The sequence below is a fragment of the Canis lupus genome, chromosome 12 (assembly GCF_048164855.1).
Source record: "Canis lupus baileyi chromosome 12, mCanLup2.hap1, whole genome shotgun sequence".
In the NCBI taxonomy this organism is placed as follows: domain Eukaryota; kingdom Metazoa; phylum Chordata; class Mammalia; order Carnivora; family Canidae; genus Canis; species Canis lupus.
The window spans coordinates 33,691,369-33,704,582 of NC_132849.1; the positions used below are offsets into that span (position 1 = coordinate 33,691,369).

General features: G+C 34.4%; 1 protein-coding gene across 6 annotated transcripts in view; it reads left to right on the plus strand.

Moving 5' to 3' along the window:
- The window catches only part of MAP4K3 (mitogen-activated protein kinase kinase kinase kinase 3), a 187,734-nt gene that overhangs the window by 165,885 nt on the left and 8,635 nt on the right, over nucleotides 1-13,214 (plus strand). For all 6 annotated transcript variants that reach the window (XR_012004491.1, XM_072770434.1, XM_072770435.1 and 3 more), the window contains 5 exons: nucleotides 452-512; nucleotides 593-710; nucleotides 5,118-5,176; nucleotides 6,167-6,270; nucleotides 10,307-10,478. Coding sequence is in view for 5 of the 6 variants with exons in the window: in XM_072770434.1 (XP_072626535.1) it covers nucleotides 452-512; nucleotides 593-710; nucleotides 5,118-5,176; nucleotides 6,167-6,270; nucleotides 10,307-10,478 (514 nt within the window). In the remaining variant the exon portion in view is untranslated. The remainder of the gene's footprint in view (nucleotides 1-451; nucleotides 513-592; nucleotides 711-5,117; nucleotides 5,177-6,166; nucleotides 6,271-10,306; nucleotides 10,479-13,214) is intronic.

Genomic DNA, 13,214 nt, shown 5'->3' on the forward strand with positions numbered 1-13,214 from the left:
GTGTTTCTTTACCCTGTGTTCCACTGCACTATGATTTCTGTCTCTTCTGCTCTAGAAGCCATGGATTTCCATATACCTAGATATAAACATATTTGGAGAGGTACACAGGAAAGTTAATTATTTAACCCTAGAACCAAAATAAAGGGATAGACATGGCTTGAAATTGTCTCTTCTCCTCTTATAGTTTGGGACTCAAACTAATCACATCATGTTGAGACTTAGATAATAAAATTACATTGCTAGTTTACTTCTTTTTCTCCCATATAAGTGTAAGTAAATGTATATCATCTTGTTTTAAATGTCTTCTAAAATGAATTTCTATTAAAAATAATTTTCTTTTTTAAGAACTGACCTGTTGATAAGATAGCTTACATGGTTAATATGTACATATTTACATTACTCTTTTATCTGTTATCTTTTGTAAACTTTGCCTTTTCTTTTTTTTTATTAGTTATTCCCCCGAAGGTGTACATGGTTATATGTAATGAACAATTGCTTACTATCAATATCTGGTAAGTCTTTTACTTTTTACATATCTTATTATTCCTATTTATGTTATTAGCTTTTATATCATGTTTATTTTTCTTAACAGGTAAAGCTTCTCAGCTCTATTCCCATAATTTACCAGGGCTTTTTGATTATGCCAGACAAATGCAAAAGTTACCTGTTGCTATTCCAGCACACAAACTCCCTGACCGAATACTGCCGAGGTAATTGTACATTTAATTATGTTTCCTCCTAAAAAAATAAATAAATAAAAAATAATTATGTTTCATCCTTAAAGATAATACATTAATTAATTCTAAATAATAGTTATACTACAGAAATTGAAAAAAGCACTCAGTTTGGGTTAGTAGAAATCACATGTGAAGAAAAAATGTGAGAGGTAATATATTTTCACAGAACTGAGAGGCCCCTCTGGAACTTTGAAACTGATGAGTATTTAGTATGTTTTACAAGGTTAAAACTAGTTTTTTTCTATAATTTGCTAGTAAATTTTCATCACACATCGTGTTTTCGACATACTTGTTTTGAGTAAAGTGAATTTTTCTCAAAGTAGAGTTTTTAACCTTAGAAAATCAAAATGATTTATTAAATCAAGCTTTTTGCTTTAGAAGATAGTTACTTAGGAATTGAGGGATTTTGCTTTTCTACTTTCAGGGAGTTTTCATTATTTCTTTCTTCCTTTGGTTATTATTGTGTTGTACCTCATTTGTTGACCAAAAGGTCTTCTGAGTCTGATATAAATTATATTTTATGGAAACATTATACTATAGCCATTCTTCCTTTACTGCATCATTATAGAACAACTAATGTACAACCTTAGCTTTCAAGTACTTTGAAAAGCTGTTGTTCTCAATTGCTGAGTTTACAGTAGAGCTAAAATTTGCCCCCTTGTGCAAAATACTTCTTAAAAATTAACCTTTGGGGGGGATCCCTGGGTGGCTCAGCAGTTTGGCACCTGCCTTCGGCCCAGGGCATGATCCTGGGGTCCCAGGATCGAGTCCCACATCAGGCTCCCTGAATGGAGCCACCTTCTCCCTCTGGCTATGTCTCTGCCTCTCTCTCTCTCTCTCTCTCTCTCTCTCTCTCTCTCTGTCTCTCATAAAAAAATAAAATCTTAAAAAAAAAATGAACCTTTTTGGGGACGTCTGGGTGGCTCAGTGGTTAAGTGTCTGCCTTCAGCTCAGGGCGTGATCCCGGGGTCCGGGGATTGAGTCCCACATTGGCTCCCCTGCAGGGAGCCTGCTTCTCCCTCTGCCTATGTCTCTTCCTCTCTCTGTGTCTGTCATGAATAAATAAATAAAATCTTTTTAAAAAATAAACCTTTTTGATGAAAATCATTTAAAAATTATACGGCATGCTTTTCTGTCTTCTTAAAATAGATTACATTGAGTTTAACTGGACACGTTTTCATGATGATTCAGAGTTGCAACTATGAACTTGATTTATTATATTTACATTATAATATTTACAGTCGGAATTGGAGTTGCCCCTATAACTAGCCCCAAGAATGGAGTCAGGGAGTTTCTTTTTTCACATAGAGTTTATAATGCTCCTTTGTTCCTCCCAGCTGCCACTCGATGCTGTTGTGGTCACAGTCCATTTATCCATCTAACTTGATAATCCTCAATTCCTCTGGGCACAGAAACTGACCACCAAACTTTAAAAATAAATGTAAGGTACAAGAGCCCTCTAAGGAATGTAAAGCATGTAAACTTTAACGTATTCACTTATTAATATCATTTTGTCAGAATAGAGACATTCGTAGCTTTATTTGAGCTTTTTTGTAGCTGTGTTCAGTTCTTCAAATTTTACTAAATATACCAGATGTGCAGAAAGTTTCCTAGTATATACATGAGACAGCATTGAATACCGTATTACCTCTTCATTTAAGGAGTTTCCATAGAGGAAGAGGTTACCTCTAAGAGTACTTTACCTCTACATTGTTACTTTGTTACAGTCAGTCTTTGGTGTTGGTAGCACTCACCAATGTGTCCTTCCAGCTTTCTTCAGTTTTGTTATCAAGAAGTTAGTTATTGTAAAATCGACTATTCTCTCATTTACTGGCAGGAAATCTGAAAGCCTTGTTTGCATGATAAAATTTTATATGTGTATTAGTACTAGTTCTTCTGTAAAATGAGTACAAATTAAACTTCCTTTGAGCATCTTGTAATGTGCTGTAGTTCTCATAAATCTAGGTACTCATTGTATCATACTGTAAAGCTTCTTTAAGAAAGCATAAGTTTTGGAATCCAGGTAGAGTGAATTTAAATCCTGCCTTGTTCACTTACTAGGTTTGGGACCTTGAATAAATTACACAACCTCTCAGGGTATTCATCTAGAAAATAGAACCAGTATACCAGTCTTGCAAAGTTATTTTTAAAATGATAAAATATGTATGTATCATATCCACCATGGTTTCTGGCATCTTAATAAGTAGATCTTTTGTCATCATTGTTAGGCATGATAAATTGAACTGTGTCTGTAATATATGCTAAAATATCTTACATTAAATAAGTTGAGAATGTTGGTTCACTTAGGATTCTAGTTAATTAGGTGCCAGTAAATAAATTTTATTACCTTATTGTAAAATCATTACTGAAAGTAAGGTAAGTCTGTATAGATCACTGTAGAAAATTATAAACTTTTATAACATTTTAGTGTGCTGCTCACAACTCAGTTTTGAATAGTTTCATTATCGTTAACTCTAAGCTGTAATTAGTAGTATTGATTATGTGGTATTCTCTGTATAATCCCTCAGTACTTTGCAGTCAGTTAATCCTCCTGGGTTTTGACAGCTTCAGTAACTTAACCCCTAAGTAACCTTGGGAGCCAGGGGGCAAGTTTACAAGTGTGGACCAGGAACATTAAACTTGTTGCAGTGGAAATCTTTCAAGACCTTGATTCAGATTTTTTTAAACTCTGAAAAGCACTTTTGTTTGAGCAATTTAATTAATTTACAGGTGGGGGGAATTTTTGTTTTAAGCTGTATGAAATTTCACTGTACATGAAAGGGGTATTTTCATAAATATTAATGTGTGAATTGGAATGTAAAACTCTTCTTGATAAGAACATAGTTGAAGGCAACAGTAGGTCTTTAACCCCAAATTTGGAATCAATGTATTCTAGATCATTATTGTTGTCATTCAGTGCCTCAGTATCTGATGAATTTCTGTGTCATTGTTTGGGTACCATAATACTAATAAAATGCTAATTCACACAGATAAAGTACTTACAAGTGGTAACAAATTTTAACAGCTTCTCTTGCAAGCTCAGAGCACTCTAGTTAAACTGATCCACAATCATAAAAGAGAAGTAAAATTTTTTTTCAAAGTTGAATGACTGTGAGCACTACAGTTAGACTAAGGCACTAGATTAGAATTCTTTCTTGCCTAGAACTGCTAAGTGTATGACCTTGAGGAAATTATTAAATCTAACCCTCAGATTTCTATGCTATGACCTATCTCATGGCATTATCAGAGGGACTAATACAGAACATGTGAAGTTCATGGCAAACAGTAAGTTCTCAGTAAATGTTAGCAGTAGTTATTAAAGATTTTTATAAATATAAACAGCATGTACAACATATTAAAAGCTAACATTAACAATACCTCAGCATTATATGCTTGATCTACTCAGCTGCCAGTTGTACAGCAACAAGAACATCAAGATTATTCTAAGCTTGTTTGAAATGGTATTGAGCATCACATGCATGCTTTACAATTTTGTTACCAGCAAAGCACAACTCTTATTTTTTTTTAAAAGAAGAAAAGACATGCAGAGCAATATCTAATCTGTGACACATTTACACATGTAAAAGAAGTTTAAATATGTGTGCAAAAATGGAGAAATATAATTTGATGTTTGCATAACTTTGCACTAACAGTGTTATATTATCTTTCGTGATAAAAGGCTTTTGAGTTTATGTATATTTTTTAATTGCAGTTTAAAAAAATAATTTTAAATGGATTTTTACAAATTAAGTTTGAATCTGATGTTTGCAGAACCCCTAAACGACCTTTGCCAGAAAAATCTATATCCCACTCTTCCTAAGGAGAGAAATAAAAAATGTCTTTAAAAAATTCTTATAAAAAAATTTTTATAAATTGTTTTAGTGGTGAGACAGCATTTTACATAGCTTAAATTTACTGTATGTGCTAAAAATATCTTTCCTCAGTTTATGGCTTTTTACTTAGTGGTATCTTTTGGTAAACCAAAGTTATTAATATTATTTAACAAATTCATTCAATAAATTGAATGCCACCTGTAGTTTGTGGTGGTAGGGGGGTCCATCCATGAAAAAGTATCAAAGGTTTATTAATATTCCCTGTATAATTTGTTCTTTTTGCATTCTTTAAAGAAATTTCAAGGTCGTATTCTTCTAAATCTAAATATTTTATAGTCCTGTTCTTCATACATTAATAAATCCTTAATCTATTTGGAATTGGAGGAGGGATGAGAAACAGAGCAAGTGTATTATTTTTAGTAGATGACCTAGTAGGTCAGCACCAATTTTTAACAACTCATCCTTTCTCCACTGATCTGTAATGACACCATTATCATATACTAACTTCACCTACATGTATTATATATTCATTTTCATTTACATTTAGGAAATTTGCTGTATCAGCAAAAATCCCTGAAACCAAGTGGTGTCAGAAATGTTGTGTTGGTAAGTAAACTGTTCCATGACGTGTAGTTCTCCTGCTTTGCAGAGCAGATAAGAAAACACTGTGAGGCTCATTTTTAAATCTAGTATAAAATAGTACTTCTCCAGGGCATTCTGGCAGTAGTAGTTTATTTTTCCCCCTTAAGTAAAACAAATGTCTTGGCCATTCAGTCTCCATGTAAACTAAACCTAATATAGTACCTTGCACATAACGGTCGTTTTGCAAATAATTTATTGACTGAGTAAATGGAGAAAGTAGGATGACTTTTTATTATAGCACTTTATCATACCCCGTTCTCCAGGGGGGGGCCTGTTCCTTATCATTCACATGCTGCTCAGTAATAGCTTATGAAACTGCATTTATTCATTGAGCATATATCTTCATGCCTTTAATATGTGAAATCATATTCCTATGATGTGAAGGTTATAATCTCCTTCACACACCATGATCCTAAATTCCTCCCCCATTCCCATCACAACCAGCTGTTTTATTTGCCCCTAGCAAAAGCAAAAAATAATTTTCTTTCCTTCCCTTAAGAAACTCTGAGGCTTTGTTTTATTTGTAAACCTATATTTTAAGATTTGATTAATGTCTTCATGTTGCTAGAACCAAAATATCACTGTCTCTGAACATTACTACCAAAAGCACCCTTAGCCACCTTTCCCTAAATGTGCTATATTTAGCCTATTTGGCAACTTCTCCCCAAACCCATGTATGATCTTCCTTCAGGATCTTGCTGCCTCACCTAATCGTCCTGGTACCATGAGACCTAAAATCTTTTTTCCTAACCCCAGACCCTAGAACTTATTTGTAATAAGACAAAACTCCTGCAAGTGATGGAGTTTCCTACTCTCATGGAAGGTGTTTTCACCCTGCAGTCTGATTAAGAAATGAACTGACAGCCAGCTTTTGTTTGTTTTCAGAGCATGCAACTACTGTTGTCAGGACTTTGCATTATAAGAGAACTTACATATACTTTTTTGCCTTGACAGTGCGAAATCCTTACACAGGCCATAAGTACCTATGTGGGGCACTTCAGACTAGCATTGTTTTATTAGAATGGGTTGAACCAATGCAGAAATTTATGTTAATTAAGGTAAGCATGAAAAGCAACCTAAGTCATTCTTAGTATAAAAGCTTAATTAAGTCAATTTTCTTGTTCTTCAAAAAAAAAAAAAAAAAAAAACCCAAACACCACATTTTTTCTTTTTTTCCCATTACTTCCCAAGTTAATTTCATGATTTTGGATTATGTGGCAGGAAAGGAAATTTCCTAATTGTAAGGAAATCAGTTAGCCAGATATAAGTTTTAAAAGAGACTAGAGAAATACTTAAGGGAAATGGCAGAAGGAGCAAGAAATAGCATCTCACACACACAGTCTGATGTCCAGAACAGGAGGTGTTAAGAAGCAGTGGAATGTTGTTTAAATATGTTCTCTGGCTGACCTGCTTCATCACAGTGGAGAAACAACCTACAGGTTGGCATTTGGCCTAAGAGGACAAGGGAATAACCATAGTGAGAGGGAATTTACTTGGATTATATGCCTAACTGTTAATTTGGTCAGGCCTTCCCATGGATGGTTTTTTTGTACCTAAGTTTCTCTAGAATCTTTAATTAATGAATATTCTTTAAAATATTTAATATTATTCAACTGTAACTTAAAATTGGAGGAAAAACTAACAAAAGGGCTCATTCACATCAAGGAAATACCAAATGAATTTTTAAAGCTGTTTTCTTTGCTATTTTATATAAATTAAGTAGTCTTACTTCCTGAGCATTTGACATCTCCCTAGAAATTGGGGTCAGAATATAATTGGAGAAGATTCTTCCTAAATTTTATAATCCAGCCTTAGGGTACTTAAAGTATTGGCTTCCTGTTATTTAAATTTCTGTAAGTGACTAAAGAATCTTTTTAATTTCCTATCACTATTTGTTAACCTCAACATTAAGTAGGGCTAAAGAAATGAAAAAATAGTTTCAAGAATTTTGAACCCATTGAGGTGCTCTTGCCACAAATCACTGAAGTAAAAATTGTTTAAACCAAAAACTGAAGGGGAGAAATAAATAGCCATATGAACTATCTAAAGCAAGACTTCTGAATACAGCCCATTTATGGCAAAAACGGTTTTGTTCTCCGGTCCTCTTTATTTTTGCCTATTTAACAAAAGCATGCCTCCTCTAGATGGGGGGTATAAAGTGTGCACAGTTTGATTTTTCTGCAGCCCTTCCCTTCCCTGTTGTCTTCCTATCTTTTCCTTTTTATTTTAATTAGGTCCTCCCAATTCCTTTCATTCCTAACCTATAGCAGAATAAAAAATAGTTTCATTCTGTCAGTTTTCATAGATCGAGTCTGATTAAAACTTAGGATGAATGAATTTTTTACATTACCTGATATGTTATACCACTTATCCTAACATATAATGAAAGACCTTTTCTCTATTAAAGGAATTTTAGGGGGCAGCCCTGGTGGTGCAGCGGTTTCGTGCCGCCTGGGGTGTGATCCTGGAGACCCAGGATCAAGTCCCACATCGGGCTCCCTGCATGGAGCCTGCTTCTCCCTCTGCCTCTCTCTTTCTCTCTCTGTCTCTATGAATAAATAAATAAAATCTTAAAAAAAAAAGGAATTTTAGATATGAAGAACATGCAGGAAAGAATATACACTTTGAAGACATGAGAAGCTTAAAAATTACCCATCCACATGTTCTCTTTTCCAGGTGGTTGGTTGCAGGGAGCCTGGCACTGACTAATTAATGAGGCCTGTTGCCAGTGTTCTAAGATACTACACTTGGAATACCATCTCCCTTAAGACTGCACACTTCCCATTTTCCTTATACTCCCTGAGCTCTCTGTAGGCCCTTACCCTGAATCTTAACCCAACTCTCTTTCCCATCTCTCTACTTCAAAATACTGGGGATATTTTGTTTCTAAGTTTGACATTATTGTGATTAGTGTTTATGATTTTTCTATTCTACAGTCTTATGTGTTTAAAAACATTTTTATCCTCTCTGTAGTCTCCCTTCCTCTTAATGACATTTCTGACAGAGATTTTGCTTCATTAGACTACATTTTCATAAGTAAAAGTTAGAAATTAAAGACCTTTCCAGCAAACATATTATGTGCTTATTACAAACCAGGCACAGTGCTTTTTAACTAGAGAAGAAAATGAATAAGATGTAGTCACTGGTTCAAAGACCATTACCAATAGCAACTGGATTTAAAGCTCTTAGATGGGAATCCTCTTCTGTTAATGACTTAGCACACATTATTAGAAGCTAAATAGAATTATTCAGAATCTCTTGGTTTTCTTATTTGCTGACAAAATTAAACAGAAGCATTGTTTTCTGCTTTACTGTTCTTATCACATTTCAAAGAGAATTTTTTTCAAAGAGAATTATTTAAATTGTTTTACCTTATTAAAAAATATGGCCAATTTTATGGAAAGCCTATTCCTCAGGTAATGGGAAAGCTTCTAGAGAGGGGATTTGGAGAGCATTGATGAAAAGTCTCTGTACACTTGTAGGTGCTCTGGCAGTCACAGGGAAGGAAGGGATATGGATGAGGACAACAGATGCACAGGCTTTACCTTCTAGCCACAGGACCACATCATATTTTCTAACTCTCTAAGAATGGTAGTTACGGTAGCCCCATTTTACCAGTTTCTTTTCTCCAGACTTTATTTTCTTTAGAATCTATGAGTTGCCAAATTAAAATATAAATTCAGTAGCTTTGGTAAGTACCATTACTGCTTACCCTTTGCAGAATAAAATGAAAATACAGCCCATTTATAAGAGCAACAAAAATACAAAGATACTGAGTGGACTTATTAAAGTATGTATAAGATTGATATTTTTTGAAAAAGCAACTTTTATTGTGAAGAGTATCACTAGCTACTCAGAACTCCCCATGGCACCTCCCACCAAGTCAGCGCCTGTACTTTCCATTTTTACCGGATAAACATGCACCTCTAAAACATTAGAATTAATTTTACCTGATTTTTCAACAGTATGTACATGGAATCATAAAGTATATACTCATTCATGTCTGACTTTTGTGTAACAACATATTTCATTGTTGGATATAGCTCATTTTCATTGTTCTATAATTTCCCATTGTGTGAATATGCCATTATTTTATCTATCTACTGTAGATGAGCATTTGGGATACTTCCAGTTTTTTGTTATTTGAACAGTACTGCTGTGAACATTTTTGCATATGCCTCCTATGCACATGCATACTCATGTTCTCTAGAACGTATAACCAGAGTATTCTTGCCAGGCTCAAAGGGATGCATATCTTCAGCAGGAACAGATAATGTAGGTATCTAGTGTGGCCATACTATACAGGTCATGCACATATCACCTTGTGAGCGTTCGTCTGCTCCTCTCTGGGTAACACTTTTTGTGTCAATCATTTCATTTTAGTCATTCAGGTGGATATGTATAGTAGTTGGTAGTTTAATTTCCTGATTATGTTAATGTTCTCCATCGATTTTTCTAAATTTAGTAAATATGAATTTATTTAGACTTTCTATAGCATTCTGTAGCAACATAAAAATAACTTTGAAGTTAAATAAAATTGGTTGCATCATAACTGTGAGTTCATGAATAGTCACTTGAGATATGAGGATAAATATCTCTTATTTGTGATTTTTTTTTTCCTGTCCAGTTACAAGAAGAGGGTTTCTTGCTAACTAGCATTTCAGTGCTCTTACCCATGTTTGCTCAGTTGGATAAGAAGGCAGGGAGTATAACTGAAGCAGCATCAAATTGGGAGGCAGGAGATACTGCCAGAAAGGGCTGGAGGACCCTGGACCAGTCACCAGATTCCTAGGTCTCGGTTTCCACCTCTGAAAAGAGAGGGCTAGACAGGTGATTTATAAGTTCCCTTCTAGCCATGATGTCCTAAAATTATGTGATTTTTTTAACTTTAAAAAATTTGTACAGTGCTTAAACCTTAAATACTTTATAATTTGTATTTCTCTGCATATCCAAAGTTTCTGTGGCAAGAAGCAATCTTTTAGTAGAGAGTTATTTTCTTTATTTTCATAAAACTAAAAATTCTTAACGGTGTTCTCATGAAACTATTTGGCTTTTGCTTTCCTTTGTTTAATATATTTTTGTTTCTCTCTTTAGCACATAGATTTTCCTATACCATGTCCACTTAGAATGTTTGAAATGCTGGTAGTTCCTGAACAGGAGTACCCTTTAGTCTGTGTTGGTGTCAGTAGAGGGAGAGACTTCAACCAAGTGGTTCGATTTGAAACAGTCAATCCAAATTCTACCTCTTCATGGTTTACAGAATCAGGTTTGTGATTTTTGTTGATTATTAAGGCCAATACATTATTTGATTTTATAAATAATAAACTTACTGTAGCTCTCAGGCAAATATAGTGCATAAAAAACTAATCTGGAATAACATATTAAAATCTAATCTGGAATAACTTAATAACTTCTGGAAAAAGAATATGGCTTGCTTTAAAACAGCTAATTTGTTTGACACATTTAAAACATAATGCATTCCTGAACCCAAGTATACATCTGAATCACCTGGAGGCTTGCTGGCCCCCACTGCGAGAGTTCTTCGTTCAGTACATCTGACGTGGGACCTGCGGATTTTACTTTTGTATGTTCCTATGTGGTGCTGATGATGTGAATACAGGAACCACACTTTGAAAACTACACAAATACACCTATCTCAGGCCTAGAAAAGTTGATTTAAATAAAAGGAAAAACTGCACTGAGTGTAGTTTATTTTCCATTTTATTCCTAGAATTGAAACACAGCTACTATAACTTTAATAAATTTTTAATGATTTGTAATTAGGATATAAATTATAATGAAATAGCTCCTTCTGAAATATTAGATGGTACTTGAAAATAATTTTTTATATAACTTGTTTCCTTACATTTTGATCTGCGTTGTTTAGTTGCATAGCAGATCTTTCCTTCATAGCTAGAAATATTATTTACAATTAATGAGCTTTTTACAGAAATTTGATTATAGTTTGAAACCTTCAATTTTGTTATAATCAGTACGCATTAGTAAAACTTGTGTTATGTGGTAAGTAAATCTGAACTTTTACACTTTAAAAAAAGTAACCTGGACAGTTTTTTTTTTCTTATTTTTAAAGCACTGTATTTATTATGGAGCTCCTTTTGTTGTTTCTCCCTTTTAAAATGACATTGTATGGTGTTTTGCTGTAAAATACAGTGGCCATTTTAGAAGGCACTTTTTATTTATTTAGAGAGCAAGGCATGTGAAGGGCAGAGAGGTAGAGGGACAGGGAGATTGAGGGGGATAATCTTAACAGAACTCCATGCCCAGTGTGGAGCCTGACATAGGGCTCAATCTCATGACCCTGAGATCATGACCTGAGCCAAAATTAAGAGTCATGCTTAACTGACTGAACTACTCAGGTGCCCCTAGAAGGCAATTTTTAAAAGTCTTGTAGAGCCTCTTTGTCAGAGTTTTTGGGTTCTTACGGAAATGTTAAGCCAGTTTACTACTAAATACTGATGAGTCAGGAGTTTGTTGGAAGCCTGAGTGTTCACAAAAGGAAAGAAATTAAGAGTTGAAGTTTTCTGCAGTAGAAAAAAATCACAAACACATTAAGAACCCTAGAGACAATTACAGGACTTACTGAAGCCCAGGAAACTTGAAACCGTTTTCCTTTAAGGACATATTGTTGAAGGAAAACGTGGTTGGCCCTTGGCAACATAATGTGGCTTCTCTGGCTCCCCTAAATAATCTATACGGCCTTTTCCCTTAGACACTGCTTCTTCCTTTCAGATAGTGGGCTCACTCCTGCTTTCCTGATCTCTTCGCCTCTGTTTTACAGACAGGCATTGTTGGGTGACTGGTACTTTATTGTTAGTGATTTTCAGTTAATGCCTTATTTCTCCCAAGCATTTTAATTTTAAATCCTTCTCTACAAACTATTGAATGAAGGGCCTAATCTCTGCACAAAAGAATTTAATACTATGGGTACCTTCCTTTTAAGGAATTTTTAATTTCATTCCCTTCCTGTAAGGATATCTCTTTATTAGAGGTTAAATATGATAAGTATAACTCATCTCTGGTTTTGAGATGGTGAGATAAAAATTGAGTAAGAGAAAGTATAGTTAGACTTTTACATCAAACGAGATTCTAAACCAGTGGTTTCCTAAACTCTGCTGCAGTTTAGAATCTACTTGGGAAGCTTTTAAAACTCCTGACACCTCAAGTCACACACACCCTCAATTAAATAAGAACATCTAGAGGTAAAGCTATGCATCAGTATTTTTTAAAGATCTCTAGATGATTCCAGTGCGTGGTAACTAATTAATACAAGCAGTTGATAAAACCTTATTTTCCTGGCTTTCTCTCTAGTAATGCTGGACTGGCTTCCTGAACTGAAATAGATTGTGTAGATCTAGATTGAATAGATTGTTAATTTTCACCCATGTGTATAAGGGCTACAAAGATCAGATTTGCAGGAGGCCTACTCTAGGTTCTTTCAGCCCTGGATAGTTACAGAAGTACCAGGTCTAAAATACATTTGCAGGTCTGAAATACTGCAGTCCTTGGATACCTAAATACTATGGGAAATAGAAACAGCGGACTGTAGGTCATCAGACTCTTAGGAAATATAAGGCCAGAAACAAAGGCCTATAGCTCAGCAATTTCAGTTTTGACGTTCATATAAAGTTTAGGATAACCTACTTTTCACTTTATGGCAAATCATTATTTAAATATTCTGAGTTTGTAAGAACTTTGATAAATCATTATAATAAAAGTAATGCCTCTTTGCATTTTGGTATTTATACTTCTCAAAATACTTCAGTATTTCTTTTAATTTCATTTGTACTTGAAATATTTGACTTTGATTCACTCAGTAAATATTACATGTGGTGCCAGGCACAACCATATAATAAAGTACAAAAGCATAGTCCGTGGCCTTCTGAGCTTAAAAGGAGGAATCACTCATAACCATAATATAGAAGATTAGACTCCTGATTCCACATACAAATGAAGAAGATTGACAGTAGTAATGACGATAGCG